Here is a 19,753-nt window from a genome sequence, read left to right as displayed (position 1 = left end):
ATTTTTCTCTAGGATCAATACCTGGTAGCAGATATTACAAAAACATTAACTAAACATTAAAGAACACAGTAAAAAAACTTACAAAATAAATCACACCACTTTATGTATTTTTCTTTCTTATAGGAGGATATTGGTTAGGTTACACCAGGGAAGGCATTTAGGTATTACCGAAATTAATGAAGTATCAGGACCTGAAAGAGGGATATGTCCTCAGTGTATCCCATGGAAAGTTTCTGAAAATAGCCAAGATCTAATTTAGAAATTCAAGTACAGAGAAGTACTTCTTTTTTTCCTTGAGAGAATATTCCTGTCTGATACATCTCACTAGGAGTATGTTCTTCCTGTCATCACTTCATTTCATTTCTCTAAATATTCTTCATTCATATTTCTAAAATGAGCCATTTTCTTGACTGATACACAATAGAACATTTTGTACTGTGATAATTTTAGTTTATTTTGGTGATATGTTATTAATTTCAGGTGCATATTTCTTGAGCATTCTTCCTTTGAATTGAAACTCATTTCCTCTATCAAATACATAGGTGAGTCCTTGTTGCAGCCATGCCACAGGGAGCGACATGCTTTGATACTTGACTGCAGTGGGGTGAATTTCTTTGACTATACCGGAGTCTCAGCATTGCTTCAGGTATTTATGACATCAGATACATTCACTATATAAAATATATATAATTACACACACTAGTTGTTGGAGTTAGCTACTAGTCATCTCAGTCACATCAGTGGATTAACATGATTGCTAAAGAAAAAGATAAGCACAGGTTTGATATGAAACTGCCCTGTGTTTATATATAAAATTATATAAAAATGTTTCTAAAGCTTTTGGGAGGACATTCAGTGCAGATAGAAAATATCCGTATTTCCTGGACATGAGTTTCTGAAAACATTCCTTTTTTATTACTTTAGATCTGATTTAGGTCATATTTAAACCTGGTTCAGTTATGCCAGTTGCAGTGGAGCTCTGTGTGGTTTTACCCCTTAGAATTTCAGCTTTTATTTCTGTGATTTTATACGTATTTCCTGCTTTCCACTAATCTAGGGGTCTTAATGATCTTCATGTTTTATTTTATGGGTATATGTAGCTAACAGACAGGATTCCTCATTCATTGCAGGAGCTCCAATATGCTCCTGGAAGACCAAAGGCCACCTAATGATCAGTTCTACGTAGCAGATGTAAAGCTGTGTTCAAGAGCTATCTCCTAATTTGCCTTTGGGCTTGGCATTATATAGATGTTTTGTGGGTATAAATAACTAGGTATGCAAGATTTGTCTCCTGTTATCTCTCTAAATAAGGTAGAAGACTTAATTTGAACTAAAGTCTTAGCCCAGCACTTTCCTTATTGTAAGCATTTTCTCGGTCTACTGAAATGTTAAGCAGCTAAGTAAGCACTAAATTAAAAAAAAATGTGTTAAATTGAAGCTACACATATAAGTGGGAAGATAATCAAAATGAAAACTTGAAAAAGAAAAGAAGGTGAATGGGAGTAACTATTATTTCTCACTAAAAATAAAAAGTATTCAATAAAATCAGTAGGAAAAACATTAATTAAAAAAAAATTTTGAAATGAATTTCCAAAAGATCTTGGAGACCTCAGAATTACAAGAAACATCAAAGGGACGTTAGATAAATTTGTGAGTGGTAAGTCCATCTTTGGCTCTGAAATGCATAGGTTGCATGAAACACATGGACACTGACTGACTAGTTGGAAACTGAGACATTCAAGGGAGGAATATATGAAAATCCTATTTGTTACACTTCCTTAAATATCACCCCTACTGCTGGAGAGAAGATACTGGTGAGATGGATCTATAGAGTGAGTCAGGCTTTCGATTCTTTTCATAAAATAGAATATTCTGATGTGGTTCTGGTTTAATCTCTCCTCTTAGACTTGTTCCGCTTTATATGGATTATTTAAGTATTTTTGAAGCAAAGATTTTAAACAAGATTCCTCATCACTCAGGAAATAGGCCTACTCCGATTCTATAGTTATTTTCACCTTTTCTCATTCACTTTCTAGCTCATTGAATATTTAGTCTCTGTGAAGCTGAACACTTTCTAGGAAGGAAGAGAGAACAACTTGCTGCAGAGTGCAGCACATTGGTTATGGCACTTTTCTGCTAGTCTGGTGGAAGTTTCAAAGTCTCTTAGGTCTCTTCAAAGTCTCTTCCTATCTTTGTGGTTTGGTATGTAAGAATATGGAGACAAGTGGAGGAAACTTGTAGGAAAAGGCATAATAAGATATTTTGAAAAAAATAGAATAAACAAACCAAAGATTGTTTAATCAAATTCAGACTTAATTTAATTTATTAATTGATTAATTAGCTTAATCCAATTCAGACTTAATTCAGTTTATTATTAGTAGAGTTGTAGCGTATTCTGAGGGAGGGGGAGGAAATGACCCTTCTCTGTTTAGTGTAGGTTTTGGGATGTTTATATTATAGCATGGCTCTCTCTGGTGGCTACTATCAGTATAGCTTGAATACTTCATGCTCTTTGCTTGCTTTGAATATGTTCTTTTGTGTATTTTATTCTCTGTGACATTTTAAACATTTTTTTTGAATTTATTGTTTTCACACATTTAGGTTTACGTGGATTGTAAAAACAGACACATTGATGTGTTGCTAGCAAACTGCAAAGGCAAGTATCAGCTTACAGCAGAATTTTTAACATGACTGTTTAGATATCCTCACTATCTTATCAGTACTCATCTGTTTGTTTTGTTACAGCTTCCTTGATAAAAGCTATGCAGTACAGTGGAAACCTTGAATCTGAAAATCCTGTCTTCTTTGAATCTATTTCTTCTGCAGTTGGTGCCATTCAAATTAACAGGGTGAGACAGCAGGGGGGAGGTGAAGTTGGGAAGGCTTCTTGGGAAATCTTACTTGTCCGGTGAACCTTTTGTGTATAAATCTTTTATATGTGTCTGTAACAAATTCCTAGCCTCTGGACTTCAGTAATTAAGGATTTCCAGCTTGAACTGTCTTCCCATCATCTTCTCCCCTTCCTTTAGCAATGACTTCTAAGTCTTCCGTGCCAGATCCAGAGGCACCATGTTCTGGAGCATTAATCTGGATGCTTTCTCCACTGGAAGGTGTGATGTCATCTAGAAATACCTAATGTAGTCTCTTGGTGAGGTACATTAGCTTGCACCTCATTCTGCACTACTGAAGCTGAACTCCTCCATTCCTCAGTCTACGTTGCTTAAAGCAACCTAGTGTCTATCCTACCCCGTAGTGTCCTGTGTTGGCTTGCTTGTAGAAAGAGGAGGTAGGAACTGGATGGGGTGGAGAAGAGAGCTACAGAGGAAGGAAGAAAAGGATTGTCTCAGAAATTAAGGCTGGAGGCTTGAACATGCATTTATTTGCTCAATAATAGTTCTTGCATTCCTTCTTAAAAGGCTGTAAACCTGGGCTTTCCTCATAAACAGTATGAGACTTTTCCACTGTAATCCCACTGTAATTGAGCGTGTATTGTAAGGACTGTGCTTTTCCATGGTTTTATTTATCATTCAGACATGGCTAGGGCTCAGCTCAGAGCCTTCTCCCAGAGACATTAAACTAATCATGGTCTCTGTGTGTATTCTCTCCCACCACTACTGTGATCTGATACCTTTCACTAATTAAATTGCAGTTGCCCATGGGCAAAATCACTTTCCTTTGATTTATCCAGATAAGGTGAATTGGCACTTTTGGCTTAGTAGATTGCAGACCAAGAAAAATATGTTCTTTTCTGTGCTTTTCAACATTCTTCATTTTCTTGTCATGCAACAAAACCCTTACTGAAATGCTAATTGTGGGGCAAAACTAATGGGGCTGACTATTGTATATTTTGTCTGGGTCTGACTAGATCAATTAAGATGATTACTCTGTTATAAAATTTATGCATTCTTTATGGACATTAATTAACTTCCTAACATTCTTCTGAGATAGTTATGTAGTAGCATTCTCATTTTATGTAACTGGTGCTTGGAAAGACCAGATGAAGTGTTCAAAGCACAGAGGGAACTGAAACTAGTGGTCAAGCATCCACTTTTACAGGATCTGATACTATGTTTGTACCAGAGCTGCTAGGCAAATCAAAACCCTGAACATTGGCTTACTCCTGAATGTCTTGCATTCAATCTCAGATTATGAATGTAATTATGAACAGTATATATATGCAGAATATATATACTTCTCTTCTGAGTCTTCAAAGTGTTTGGTTTTGTTTGGCTTCTTGCTGTTAATACCTGAGGATAAGAGCTGATGGACAGGAATAAAAAGGCCAGGTGACCACAACAGAAACATGACAGTGTAGTCAACACTGTTGTGTGCATGCACTATTTGTATGCCTTTTAATGATGCTGAGGTCAGTAGGAATTTTGAGTGCTTATATAAGGAAAACATGGTAAGGATAGGATAGAAAATAATAGGAAGGGATGAGTTAATAATAATAATGATAATAATAGGAAGGAAGTGGAGATTTATAGAAAGTGATTTGTTCCAATTTACATTTTTAATTCCACTGCAAGAAACAGTCTTTTACTGGCAGAAAGGTAGAGACAAGCGGATTTGGTTACATGTCATCTCTAAGTGTCATTTGGATATGCAAAGGTGTTCTTATCTAAAACTTCCAAGGAAAATATCACACTACCCTTGTTCTTATAAAGGACTCATCTGTTACTTTATGCAGTTCATCCTTATCATAAATAACTTCTGATTTATTAGCATTTATGATGATAACATTTTAAAATTAGCACTGCTTAATCTGCTGTTTTATACTGATATTATAGGAAAATACTATAACAATATTTTACTTTTTCTCCCACTTTAGAATTACAGCAAGTTCAGTGAGCAAAGTGAAGTGTGATGTCAACTCATTGCACGTGGTTTTTTGATCTGCTCGTATTTGGAGTGAACTACACTACAGTTTTTATTTGGCTTCTTTTTTCTCCAGGAGATGTTGCAGATGATATTTTGTGTACCATATAAATTTACTACACTCAGTAATGACAGGTTTGCAGTCCAGAAAAAAAAATCAGATATATCACTCATAGAATATTCATATAATTGTTCTATAGTGGTTTTATATAATATTTTACACACATTTAAATACAAATTATTACAAACCAGGTATGTGATATTGACCATGTTTACGAGTGTGGTATATTCTTTTAAATCTCTTCTTTTGTAATGTTAGTTATAATATGCATCTATAGTTTTGTGCATGGAATAATAAGAAATTATAAATCCTGAAAAGCAGTGCATTGTAATTGACTCAGTATATGCAGGAATATACTGATGCATATTCTGTTTCTAATATTTTTACCTATCTTTTTGATCAAGACAGTCATTTGCAGTAGCAGCATCATATCACAGCTAACATTTTTGCATTTTTTGTACTTTGTTTTCCTAGTGGGTGCCAAGGTCAGTGGGAGCTCTGCACATTCAGAGAAAGCAGATGTGTGTTGGCTAGGTGCTCTAGATAGTCTCCCCCTCTAGTAGTTGTCATGAATTATTATTATGATTTGATACATTTTCAAAGCCACAGGTATTCTTTAGTTGAAATAGAAAAGGAAAAACTGTCAATGTTTTTCCAAAATGTTTAACTGTTTCTAGCATAAAGTAGTTGTCACTTTTAGTGTGAGCTGTGATGCGGTTGAAATCTTCAGCTGTGGCAGCTGAGAGATGACAGTGGATTGACCCAAGGTGTATGCCACATTTCAGCTCAAATTTCCATGTGCAGTTCTGTGTGAGAGCACACAAATGTGGTGGCAGAATTCGCAGTTTGAGTATTTGCCTTGTGATTATGGATTGCTATCAAAAATATTAGATTATGCTATTGTATTAAGATCGTACACAGGAGAAATCAGTACTATACATTGTTATATATACATGCATGTCATGCTATAGCTGGTTGCAAATGACTCGTTACATTCTTGGACTCAGGAACACGTTATGATATTTGGTTAATAGTCTCAAATGGTCTTAGTAATTTACTAACACTATAGATACTATTTACGTTGTACTTTAATTGTAGAGTATCAATTGTATGTCACAGCTAAATGGAGAGCTCTACTTAAATACAAACTGAATAAGTGAATAAAAGGTATCTTCTGTACTAAGTTCACTGTTTACTCTCTGATGACTAAATGTATTTTCTGAAAATTTACAGATAAGTTGATTAATGATTTTTTTAAAAAATTAGATCATTAACAAACACAGAATCCACTCTGAGACCTTTGTTTTTGTTCTGAGTGATCTTGTTACTGGAACAACACAAATGCTTTTAAGATTCTGTGTAATGTTAGTGCTTGTTGCAATCCTCTGCACTTTTGCATCAAATCAAAAATTGTTTTCCATTTTCCACTAATTTCAATAGGAATAAATTCTCCACAGCTAAATGGCTGTTTTGAGATGGCCCTTTATTTCCCATTCGGTCAAAGACCTTCTTGTGGCACAGTGTCATTTTGAAATGTGTTTCATTAAGGCAAGACTACACATATAAAATACCTTAGTGCTGTCATTATTGCTTGGTTATCTCTCAGGGTAGAATCAAGGATGAAATGCATTTCTTACCCTAAAACATTAATTGTAACTTTTTAAACATTCCAACACTGAACTTTGAGATACTTGTAATAGTCCTGTAATGTATTTTACTTCATATTATCAGCCTAAATTTCATTTTACTTCTGAGAATATAAACTATTAATTAGCTTTTCTTTCTGGCAAGTGACCCCACTGTAAATAGGATACTTATTTTTTAACGGAACATTCAAGGAAGCTGTAAAGTTAGCTGTCTCCTCAGTTGTTTTTGAAACACCTGTGCTACTACTCAGTACAAAATACTGAGTTTAAGCTTTGTCGGACCAATACTGCTTTACAGAAGTGATTAGTGGATGAGGGAGGGTCATTTCTTTTCTGCTTGCTTTTCTACTGCTGATCTGCTGAAGACAAATTACTTCAATAGTGATTCAGTTTCCACTTTTTCCATCACCACCCTTCTGAGTTATTGAAGATTACAAAAACTGATAACAGTGTGTCTCCTGTCTTCAAGGGACCAGGATAACATGTCATCAGATTTCAAACACCAGTGACTGCCCACCTGGAAATCACTGATTTCTCTGGTTGTGGCTATAGGGCGCTGAGCATCTTTTCCAAGTTGCTCATTACAAATCTCTCTTGATAATGTGTTTGCTTCACTAATACAGTAATCTAACAAACTAGCAACAGCCTGATTCTTCTTCCTGAAGATTTAAGGAAACATCCTAAGCCTTTTAGACTAAATCATGGAACATAGTATCAATTCCAATCAGTTTATCCATACTTTTTTGTGTAGACTGTCTGTTGGCTTTCCTCTGGCTCATCAGGAAGTTTTAGAATATAGTTATATAGGAGCTTGTCAGAAAACCTCCAATTAGTTTTCCTCGAATTATTCTTCTGATTTAGAAGGGCAAAAGAAGCCAAACTCAACCCGTAGCAAAGACACTGCATGAAGTTTGTGTGCTACGGAGCTCCCTCCTCACAGTGGGGCAGGCTCCCGTCCCCTTATCGGGGATGGGAGTTAATTCGAGACATTAAGAGTAAGGGGGTTTAGTTATTGTGCCCTCTAAGGCAGACGATCATTGTACTTAATTAGCTGAATATCTTTAAGGCAATTTTCAGAATAATGTACATTTTTATTAGCTGTCTTTGGATACACAAGATTGTGCAGTGTCAGTAATAAGGATGCAGTCCTGCAAAGTGCTGGGATCTCTTAGATCCTATTGATTTCTTAAGGTGTGAAAAATACTTCGCGTTTCACAGTAAAGACTCGAGGAAATGTCTCAGTTACTAACAAACTATTTTGAAAGGTTTTAACTAATGAAATCAATACGAAGTCTGGGAATTAAGCAATTTTGTAAAAGAAACCATTCATTTTGGCTCCATTTGGTTCCATTTGGTGTGCATATGTACACTTAGATGCTTAGATTCTGCATTCCTAAATCCAAAGCATATGAGTCATGTAATTTCCATCTTTCAATTATGTACATTTTGATATATCTGCACTTCATCGGGAAACATTAAGATATGATTGTTTTCAAGAGATGATCAATATTTTGAGAGCTATTTACTTCACAGTTTTAGGAATTTTTAGGAATTTTTATGAAGTAATCTAAAACTTTAGGATTCACTCATTATGTGAATTAAGATTTTTCTGCAAATTTTAAGATGCACTAATCAGAATATGCTAAAGTATCATATGCTTTCTACAGAATTTGTTTCATGTATTCCAAAACAAAGCAAGCAAATATGAAAAAATGGAGTATAAACTGATGTTAAGAAATGAACAGTGACAGTTATAAATTAAACATAAAATTATAAGAGAAGAATAAGACATTATAAGACAAAGACTGTTAACGTTATATTTATGCAAATTAAATGTTCCTAATTCTCATCATATGTCTTTCATTTTAAAGGCTATTTGCCCTGATTCTGGGATTTGAGTGTCACGGGGTCTGAGTTTAACTTCTTGACATAATTTATTTGACAGTTCTGTATGCCATAAATATACAGCTTAACAAGGAAAGGTATCTTTCCATGTTGAATGAAAACATTAATGTGTCAATACCGTCCGTGAATATTGTTTGACATTTACTGGTTACCAAAATAAAACATGCAGTATGCCTTGAAAATATGACAATCCTATTTTGGGGGGATACTTTCTTTGTCAACAGAAAGTAGTTTCTTATAAATAAATGAATGTATGCAATTCCAGAGTGGATGCTATATGGTGCTTTTATCGTTAAGATGGATTCCTACTAAAAATCGCTTGATGTGTACATTTCCATTTATTTTGCAATGCATTTAATTGTTTTTCTCCTTATTTCAATTCTGTGTATTAGCACATACAACAATAAATTCATATGGAAATAAACTGAAATAGGAGACAATTTACAAGTGGATGGAAGAAAATGTCCTTGCTATTTCAATACTTAACAGTTTTTTTTTCCGTTCTGTACTAACCAGTCTATAATGAAGTACATTGCCTTCTCCAACCTAAAAATGTGTTAAATCTTAATAATGAGACAGAATAATTGTACTATATTCAGAACCTGCTTCCTCACAGGTTTTTAGGGGAGAATGGTATCTGACAGACCTCTGTAAGAGATATGGACATTTTTGGCCAAAGTTTCACAATGTTACTTTTATGCATGTACAGTCATTTTAATATGTCTTTTTAAATTCTGTCATTTCCATCTACAGATGGTGCACCTTATATCCATTTTGTAGTATTGCTTATACAAAGTCTGTGGCTTACCTCCGTAGAGGGGAAAATATGGGTAATCTACCCCCAAGCACCAATAACTGTGATAGTATAAATGGAAAATAGATTGAGATCCCTTTAAAATTTGCCCTTGAAAATAATAGCCTAATTTTTCAAGGCTGGTAAATTATTAAAGCACGTACTGCTACAAAAATTAATGCAACCTCTACATTTTTTATTTTACACTGGTGTGCAAAAGTCTAAATGACTTGCAGTGCCATAAATTGGTAGTTGCTACAGAGCTAAATATTTTTAATGAAATTCTTAATGATGAAGTCTATTTTCTAGAACTATGCTTCACAATTACACTCACCAAAAGGTAAGGAAACTGTTTTGGAATCAGATGGCTGAGTAACTTTTTTCTTTTCGTTGCCAGAATTGGAGAGCAAGAATCCAAGATCAGCTCTCACCAAGGACTTGAAGGTGCATAGGGAGCACCTCGGTCTCTAATGGAATTCTCAGGCTTTGTAGCATTTCTGGACAGCATGACATGCAGAAGCAGAGAAATGGCTGTTTGTTTATTTTTCTTTCCTAGGGTGCTTTCTAATCATAAAAAAACCCTTTTATGTTGGATGCATTCAGGTGATTAAGAACTGGGGAAATGGATCATTGTACTGTGTAGGTTGTCGTAAAGGTCTGCATTGGTGCCCTGACTGACTTGGTGATTTTAAGCATTTTTTATCCCCATTGTAATTTAACTGTTGCCCTGTCACAGTTTAAAAATGCAGCCAAATTTTAGGAATGCTACAGGTCTTTAAAACTTCACAATGCTGAATTAGGCTGCACTTTGTACTTTCACTTAAATCCTACAAAGTATGTCCCACTAATTATCTTATATTTCACTTCAGAGAGAAGATCTGGTCCCTTACTTGTTAATAGTAGCTATAAGTGGTTGGTGAACTTACTTACTTTTTGCACATTTTTCCCTCTGTTGAGTAAATCACAAACTTATATAAACAAAGCATCAGCACATATTATATGTATATATATAGCCTGTCATTTGTAGCTCCAGGTGGTACAGTTAAAAATGCTGGTTGGTCATCAGATCATCAAACAAGGTCCCTCTGGTAGCCTCTTAGATATAAACATCTCTTAGATAGTTTCTGATTTGTACCACTTCCAGCTTCGAAGGGGGTTCAGCCAGCAAATTGGAACAGAAAATATACAATTTTAGGAACAGAGGACTGGAGAGAACTTGTTCCATCACTGGCCTGCATTTTATGTGATAACTAGTAGCACTTCTATAATTTTATAGAACAGTGAAGTGCTTCACACATCTCTACTAGCTGTTACCATCCCTGTTCTTGACTTACAGTCTCATACAAGCGCAAACTTTCATACACACATGCCTCATGTGACCTTTTGAGCCTGTGAACTGCTTGGAAACAGCCTTGTAAATCCCCCTGTAAGATGGGGGACAAGATCCCAGTCTGTTGTTCCCCAGAATAGGAGCAGGAAGGAGTTGATGGTGTTTGCTAATTCATCCTTGAGAATTAAGTCTATGACAAAGAGTATCCATCCTACATGCCTTCTATGATAAACAGAGAAGGGTTTTTCTTAGCCCTTGAGCTTTAAGGAAGACTATTTCTATACATCCTACTTGCTTGTGGTATTACAGTAGTTTGCTGCAGTGTCTATAGCTGATTTTCCATTCTGTTGTTGTGAAAGTCTTGTGTTTACATCACTAAGTCTCATTATAATAAATTAAAAAATAATACTATGACATTTCCTATGCAAGACAGTTTAGTAGTCACATTGCCAGCATTGTTAGTTTATACTCTAGTATAGTTAGGTTATATACCAGTATAAACTAACAATACTAAACTCAGTATTTTCTTTAAAGTTCCTCTTTTTCTTTGCTCTCACTGCCACGTGAGACTTTATTCCTTTTCTCTTTTAGCTTGTTTCCTACAGGCAAATTCTTATTTCAGAATACATCCACAAAGGAAGGAGTTCTTTGGAAGAATTAAAGCAATCCTAACCGATAAGGAAAAAAAAAAAACAACACTTTTTTGGTCTTGGAGTATTTCCAGATTTGAAATAGCTTTTGGAATACTACATTTGCAATCTACAATTTGTGATCATTTTCACTTTATTTTCAGCAGTAAAACTGTGTTTTAATCCACTGATTGTAGCTCAGACCCAATACCTGCATGGCCACACTGTCACTCCCACTTCTTGCCTCTCAGATGGCCTGTTCTCTTCAAGTCCTAATTCCATGATCCGAAGATGGTGACCTGGAGAGGACATGTGAGTCTCTGCAGACCTTAGCTTTGCGTGCCTCACTCCTTCCTCTGTCCTGGGAGAGGCCTCTCTGCCATAAGAGAAGCAGGTGGGACGGGGTGGGGGGGTGCTCGGCACGTAGCCTGCATTGTATGGACAGGCTGTGCAGTCCACATGCTGGTGGGACACACTGGTGGACAGCACATGTGTGATTGTGCAGCTGCGTAGCTGCAGACCAGGGTGAGGCGCTGGCAGGCTGTGGGGTGGCTGTGTGTGGGGTTGGAGGTGGGAAGGCCTTTCCCAGGGCACATGGGAAGGGAACAGGGAGCACTGCCTCTCCTGTGATCTTCTTGTAATATGTCTCCACTGCCCACTCAGTCAAAGGAGCTCACTGTCACTAATCTGCTGTGTTTGTATTAAAACATGAACACCTTTGATCAGCATGTGTGTTTATTTTCTTCAGAAGTATAGTCTGCCTTGCACAAGTATACTTCCCCTGCATTTCCACTGGTCCTTCTAATGTAGTTTTCAACAGCATTTAAACTACTTTATAGCAATGAGAGTAAGATTTCTTTTTCAGACAAATCAAGCATTTATAGGAGTTTCATCCACAAGAGTGTGAAATGCGTATATGAGCAAGCTCACATCTGCCTCTCTTCAACCTCATGGACTCTACCTTTTCAGAGAGACAGGTGGTCCATAAGGAGGAACAGGTGCATCCTGAGCATCACCGCCTACATGTTATGGACAGTCATTGCAAACACTGTGCTTGAAGTACTTTAGTCATCTCTCCATCAATGTTGCTACTCAGATACTTCATCAGAAACCAGCAGGGGTAGCGGTAGCTCAGTTCATGGCATGCATCCAAGAAAACTGAGGATTGAATACAAAGTATAATTAAAAGAGATAAAAGTGGAAGAGAAATATTTTCATTTGCCAGAACTAGTTCAAAACTTGAATAAAAGTTTTAAAATAGCTGAACAGTTAGAACTTGTCAGTAGTTAACAATGAAAAATATTGATATCATTTTGTGTGTTAAAACCCCAAATTTAGTTACTTGTTATGTGGTCAGCATCTACTTCACTGCATTGACATTTAGGTGAGCTAGAAGATAAGCTCCCTCAGTGACAGGGACTGTGGCTATGTCTGGGAAGCACGGTCAACACCCCCTCGGGTTACATCCCATGGCTGCCTGCTCCTCCAGCCCCTGAAGCATGCTCAGAGGTGGAACGGGAAGGCTGTCAGGGCAGGAGGGCTCCTGTGCAGACAGTACATGTCCTATACTCTCCACACTGCCTTGAGGCCCCAATCCTCAAGAGCACCTAGTCCAAAAGGTGACATGGCTAAGCCAAACTGTGCGGTGACCCCAGCACCTCCTACTCTGCCATGTCACCTGCACACCCTGCATGGTAGTGTCAAACTAGGCTGTAGAGACATCTTACACTAGGCTACCTGTGTGGCCTCAGCTGCACTAGGGTACCCTAGGAGATGTGTGGCCACCCAGAGGACTGCTGCTACCCCAACAGCACAGAGGAAGTATACCCTAGGGTAGCCAGAGTGCATTATTTCCTCATACATCAGGAGGTGGATACCTGTGTGGGTCTGAACATGTATGATTCTGACTTTTAGCTGGTCTTTGATTTAAAAAGACAACACGCTTCCAGCTTGGGTTTTATTCACCAAGGTGTAGTCTCAGAGCTTAATTCAAGCCTGAGACATGAATACTGCCAGGTCACCAAAATCTGCCTGACTACTATTGTGTCTAGCTCAGGGTTCTCCCAGCGTGAGAGACATGGAGCTACTGGAGTGAGTCCAGCAAAGGGCGACTAAGACAACTAAGGGATTGGAGCATCTCATACGAGGAGAGGCTGAGTGAGCTGGGACTGTTCATCCAGGATAAGAGGAAACTCAGGCAGATTCTTGTCAATGTTTATAAATAGCTGATGGAAGGAAATAAAAAAGATGGAGCTAGACTCTTCTCAGTGGTGTCCAGTGACAGGACAAGAGACAATGGGCGCAAATTGAAATACAGCAAATTTGACTTAAATATAATTAAAAAAAAATATTGTGAGGGTGATCAGACACTGGAACAGATCTCCCAGAGATATTTTAAAGTCTCCATCCTTGGAGGCATTCAAAATCAAACAGGATATGGCTCCAAGCAACCTGCTTTAGTTGACCCTGCTCAGAGCAGGGGGTTGAATTGGAGACCTTCAGAGGCCTTTCAATCTCAGTGATTCAGTGATTTTACTTACCTAGGAGCCCAGAATGGGTTAGACCAATTAAAGTGTGTCTTTCTGCCTTGTGTGCTGGTTGTCACCCTTGCTTTCACCAGCTCTTGTACAGGGGAGCAGTTACAACCTGCTTGCCCCATTCTCTTCTCCTCTCTCTGGACAAACAGCAAATGCTGATGTACCTGATACTGTTGGTTTCAAACAGTGGCTGTCAGCCAGTATAGAAACAAACACAGAGATACATAAGTCTGGAAAGTCTTATGTGAATGTTGCTCAAATAAAAAACATTTCCTGAACTGTGGAAGCCATGGTGCAAGAGCCCTCATCTCCCAGCCTCGACTTGACAGGGTGGTTTGCTGAGAAAAATTAACACTGACTCAGCCGTGTGAGACCCTTGGAAATCCGTCCCAGCTGCATGCCAGCTCATGTCTAGCTTTGTCTTCGTCAGAAACTCATCATAGCGAACCAAGTGGCTCTGCATGGTTGTAATTGGACCTGCGGAACAAAAAGGCAGGACATAGAAGTCTGCTTTCCTCTTAGGTCATCCCTTTGCTGGCCTGCAACTTCCCTGATCTGCAGCAAAGATTAATCTACACTTTAGTCTGTCTTCTGCTGTGACTCATACCATGTAAAATCCAGTTTTACTTCTCTGCTTCTGAAGAATGAGAGGTGAGTATTTTTGGAGAGAACAGGCTGAGGTGAAGGGGTGAGCTTGAGACTGGTTTTGCATTGAGAAATATGTGTGTTTCTGCTTCCTAATGGATATAGCAGGACGGGGTCAAGAGAGGATCATCTTTCAAGGGTGGTTTGCTCGTGTAGAAATCCTGCAGAAGAGCCCTAAAAGAGCATTTGAGACCACTTAGACTTAGTCTTCTGCTGCATATTGGCAAAGTGCTTTTTCCACAAAGCACATTAGTTAATCTGCAGGAGGCTCCTGTTATAACCTACCAAACTCCCCTCATGCTGGAAGTGCTGGGGGCAGCCTCTTAGAGGGAAGCTTGGCTGTGGCTGTGCCAGCTAAGGTTCAACTCCAGCTGGGCACTGAAAAATTTTGCTCATGTTTTAAAGCAAGAACAGCCTGGATGGAGCAAAAGCAGAGGGAAAAGACGTTCCTGGTGCACCTGTTTGCTTCATCAACACTGACCTCCAGCTCAACAGCTTGTCTTTGTTAATCAGCAGTTGCTGTCTCCCCTCCACCTCCCTACTCTCAAGGAATCCTCTAGTCAGTAATTTTTGTCAGTAGCCTTTGCTGCTGTTGAGCATTACCCACATGGTTTATACCCATCATATAGCCACAGTGCTACTGCTTGCTAACAGTTTGTCCCAGCCTTGGAATGTGGCTGTGGCTGTGGCTGTGGCCTTGTTTTGCAGGGTTACTTTTTGGCACAGGGGCAGTGTTACTTTGGGAGCTTATCTTAAGAGCCGGGACCAGCGTGGTTTTTGTCTACATTTCCTATCAGCTGCAGGTGAAGTCACCTTCAGGCTGGATCTATGTTTACCTGCTACTCTAAAGGAAAACCAGAAACTAAATCTTGTAGCAAATCAGGAAAGCACTTAAAGGAGAGTATTGTGGGCTCATTTACAGGCCCTCCTGTGCACACAACCTGCCTCACCTTTATATTCTCACTGTCAATTTTCCAGGCTTGCCAGTTCATGGCTATGAACATTCACTTACACTCTATACTCCGAAAACAAGATGACGGAAATAAGCATATAAGAAAGCTATGTTGCAGTTTAATAAAAGAGTGAAGATTTGTTAGGAATTTCCATCTCAAACTGCTGTTTTTATATGTCTTCTTAGGCTGCCAATATTTGGGAAATCCAGAATTAGAGCATTTGTGATGCCTATTTTGAGATCTGGCTATTGGCATTCCTTCAAATAAGTTATGCTGCTTATGAACATATTTTGGGAGTGTTCTGTGCCTTGTTTTGTCAGAAGATGCAGGAACAGGTTTTCAGAGTGATGCTTGCAAAGTGAGGGTTAGTGCTCAAAAAGGGAATAGGCAACTAGGAGAACGAAATTTTGGCCCTGGAAAAGAACATGAGTGTAGGATACTGGTGCAGTCAGGGAGATGCTCTCAGTGCCTGGGGATGGCATCCCAGCAGCCAGTCAGGGACTCAAGGAACAGCCTAAAAACACATGCTCAGTGCACAGGCTTGAGATAGCTGGTAGGGTAGACTCAGGGCGGTGGTACAGCTCACCTCAGGCTGCAGCAAACCACTTCCATACTCTCAGGATCAATGGCTGAATCATTTCATTTCATGAAAGTAGGTACTGAGGATTTTTCTTCTAAAAAAGTAAAAGGGGTCACTCTTTCCTTTTCAAAACACAGCTGGAGAAGGGCCTAGGTTTTCTGTATACTTTTACATAATGTCCTTGTGGTTGAAAGGATCTCCTGACAGGCAAGATGTCCAGATTCAGTTATTGTTTCTGGCTGGTGAAATTCAATCACACATGTCCTTTTCTTCCCTCAGAAAAGTGCCTTTAACCCTTCTATGAGGGGATAAGGTTTTTCTCTTCTGGAAATGATCCTGCTGTGGAGAAAACAGTGAAAAAATCATTGCAGCAGAGGACAAAAGCAACAGACAGCATAAGCTGATGATCTAGAGGTGAATGTCCTGGGTGCAAGTCTTTGCAATGGTAGTTTAATGTTAATTATAAAAAATGGTCCCAGGAAGACAGCCTGGAGTCCAGAAGTTCCCCGCTCATATGACTTCCCCAGATGCTAAAACGAAGTCTCTCCTTTTCCCTGGCTGCCTAAGTTAGAAGGTGTCCTGACCTGTTGGTGAGTAGGGTATTTCCCTGAAGGTAAAAGGGTAAATTTGAATCCTATCAACCTGAGAAGGAAGTTGTTTCTGAATTTCTCATGTGGCAGCAACTAGGCTATTGTATTGAAGGAGCTGCCTGACTTAATTTTTTTGTTAGCTCTGCTGTTAAAATGGTGGAAACCCTGAAAGACTGAGGAGGAACATCTTGACATTTTTTTCAAGGTGAAGTGGAAGATCCTGTCTGTCTGACCTGGTCAGCAGTAGGACAACTCTAGAGCAGACAAGAGGCACAAGTCTAGGCACCGGATAAATTAACAAGACAGTCTCCCAATGCTAAGGCACCCTCAAGATAAGGTGGCAACAGCCAAAACCTTTACCAGGCTTTGGAGGTGGCTATCTCCACTAGTAAGGGTGTCGAAAAGCCTTTTAGGATCTTGCCATAGAAATACAATTTCCTTTAGCAAGTACCAGTACAAAAAAAGAAATGTTCAGTTTTATGACAGGAGGAGTGTTTCTATGCCAGAGACTGCTGTTCCACTTGGGAAACAGCAGGTAAGTTTTGAGGAGAGTCAAACTCAGATTTTTTTTCTTGAATTTCTTGGTGTTTCCTCCTTATATAGTTTTTTATGTGTTGGTTAAAAAATAAACTTAACTGAATACTGCATTTAAATGTATTTAACTAAATACAACCTATTTAGGAAAGGGCTGACACCAGACCAAGCCCTGAGGCAGTGTGGGATGCCACATCTGCTCCGTCAAATTGTACTCAGATATTCCCACTTCTCGCCTGTTCGTCACTGCTCCACAGCCTCTCCATAGCTGCTTTCCTCCCGAGGACCTTAAATTCGGATACAGACCCACAAAAGCTAAATGTCTCCTTTAATTCTCCCAGACACGACCAGCTAAAGGAAGTTTCCACGATACACAACACTTTGACACACCGAAAGAAAAAAAATCTGAACAAGCTACACAACGTGTTGTTTTGTCACATGAAATTTGCTTTTGTTCATTTATTTATTCAATATTGAATTTGACATTCATGTGAAGTATTGAATCTACCTTAGGAACCCACCTATTTTAAATGTTAAATATCTCACTTGGTAATTTAGCAAATATAATGCCTTCCATTACTGCTGGTGATGGTTCTCATGACATAACAGAAACTGACTCAGAAAGTAACATATGCTGTTATCACCCATAATAGATCAGCCACATCTCAAAGACTGGAAGCCAAAATTCCCATTTGGCGTGTCTGTAAATTCAAATACCGTCTGTCCTAAGTTGAAAATTAATGGAATTGTGTCTATTTTATATACATATATCAAAGGCTTTACTTTTACTACTGCCATAAAAGAGTTTCATTTAGTATTTATATTACAGTAATTCTCCATGGGTGTTTAATGTTGCCGCAGAGCTCACCCTGCAGCAATTCTGTGAAGCACATCATCTTCTGACCCTCTGTAAACTGTTTTTTCCATAGATCCAGGGTCTGGGCTTTTAGAAACACAGAATTGGCAGGAAAGACTCTAAGAGGTTGTTAGACCATCTCCTTATCCCAAGGCACGACCCACTGAACCATTCCCAACAGATATTTTTTAACAAAATGACAGCCAATACTACAAATATAAGCATCTGCACACACACACACACACACACACATATATATATATATATATATGTTGCAATATGCATATTGCAAATTTATAGAGGAAGCCAATATTCTGGTATACTTGGTAGTTTGCTAAATATTTTTCAGTTTAAATAGCGCCTTTAGAAATGCAATTGCTCCAGTAAATACTGCTCTGTGTGTAGTGAAATTATTTAACTTTTGTTTTAATTGGCCTATATAATTCAGGAAAGGGTAATTGCTGAGGAGGGACCCTACCTGCATACTTTCTGAACACAAACTCCCTGAGACCAGGCAGATTTCGAAGCACACACACACACGACAGGATTGGACCTTTGATGGGTAGCCCATTTATATAACTGTAGTTGTGGCACATTTTCAGCCAGCACACAAATTCCTTTTTAGGGTTTCTTTTTGGCCAATTGAATTCACAAACTTTTTTTCAGGCAGCCTCTGCCACTCGAACGTGATTGTTTTTGATGAAGGCTTCTTTTTCACAGCTACAGTTTCTAAAAGGGACAAATTATGCGTCCAGTCCTGCAAGCCTGTTTGCAATGAACGCCTTTTGAAATCAGTGGAGCTTTCACATGGCAGATGGCTCCCAAGGATTGAGCTCTACATAATTTTGTGATATTCTAGTTAGGGATATTTTGGTGGCTTTTTCCCTATGCATGACAGCATGATTTGCTGGCTGCTAGAAAATGTCATCAGACCCTTTCTCATTCCACCGTGAAACCTTTGGATTCTTTTGAAAAAGCAAAAATGTTTTCATTCCCTGTTCTGCAGGACACTCCCATCTGATGAAAAACAGTTCCAGATAAAAACAGAGGTAGAAGATTGAAATAGCCATGTTATGTTTTAAAACAGACCTAAAGCCAAAAGAAGGGGTAGATATTTCTTTAAATCCTTTAAACTAATGTCCCATTGTTGAAAGTATTTCTGTTCCTTAAAATCATTGCAGAGGACTTTCTCATGTATTTAGTCTTATTTATGGTATGAACTGATACCTCCTAGAATGCCAGAAATGCAAGAATGTGATAAAGTCACCAGACTGAGCTCTTTTCTCAAAGTTTGCTCAGTAAGTGCAGCGGTCACTGCAGAGTGGGCTGCAGCCAGCCTGCCTCCCACGAGACTACAGCAAGGGGGAAAAGAATCAGTGCAAACTTCCCTCTGCTTTGCCAGCTTTTGTCTCTGCCCCAGAGAGAATTCCTTATCTCAGGCTGATTCTGCATGTGCATACAAGTTTGTAATGGATAGCTTTGCACCAGTGTTAAGTGGTAGACTTTGCAGTGTAGATACTTCCCCACAAAACTTAAATGTGTAAGTAACTATGACTTACCAGCTCTGGCAAGTAAGTTATCATCATTTTTTTTTTGTGTGTGTAGATGTCACTCTAACCACCTGAACCTGTTTAATATACCAAAATAGGTAGTCTGAATATGTCTCACTCACATCTTGAACTCATTAGACTTCCAAGGTAACCAGTCTGCAATATCATTTACAGCGCACATATGTACCCCCACCTTGTAGTTTTTTTTTTTCATTCTGAGCTTGTGTATATATTTATTCCTTCTCAATTATTATTCCTTCTCAATG

At 38.5% G+C, this 19,753-nt stretch overlaps 1 protein-coding gene across 1 annotated transcript in view; it reads left to right on the top strand.

Annotated features, from left to right (window-relative positions):
• SLC26A7 (solute carrier family 26 member 7) overlaps positions 1 to 4,867 on the top strand; it is a 73,531-nt gene extending 68,664 nt beyond the window's left edge. The window contains exons 15-18 of the mRNA XM_062568361.1: positions 543 to 646; positions 2,602 to 2,656; positions 2,746 to 2,849; positions 4,832 to 4,867. Of these exons, the coding sequence (XP_062424345.1) occupies positions 543 to 646; positions 2,602 to 2,656; positions 2,746 to 2,849; positions 4,832 to 4,867 (299 nt within the window). The remainder of the gene's footprint in view (positions 1 to 542; positions 647 to 2,601; positions 2,657 to 2,745; positions 2,850 to 4,831) is intronic.
• Positions 4,868 to 19,753: the final 14,886 nt, after the last annotated feature.

The sequence above is a fragment of the Rhea pennata genome, chromosome 2 (assembly GCF_028389875.1).
Source record: "Rhea pennata isolate bPtePen1 chromosome 2, bPtePen1.pri, whole genome shotgun sequence".
Classification (NCBI taxonomy): Eukaryota; Metazoa; Chordata; class Aves; order Rheiformes; family Rheidae; genus Rhea; species Rhea pennata.
The sequence above is the reverse complement of the archived record's forward strand: the minus strand, read 5'-3'. Positions and strand labels throughout refer to the sequence as shown.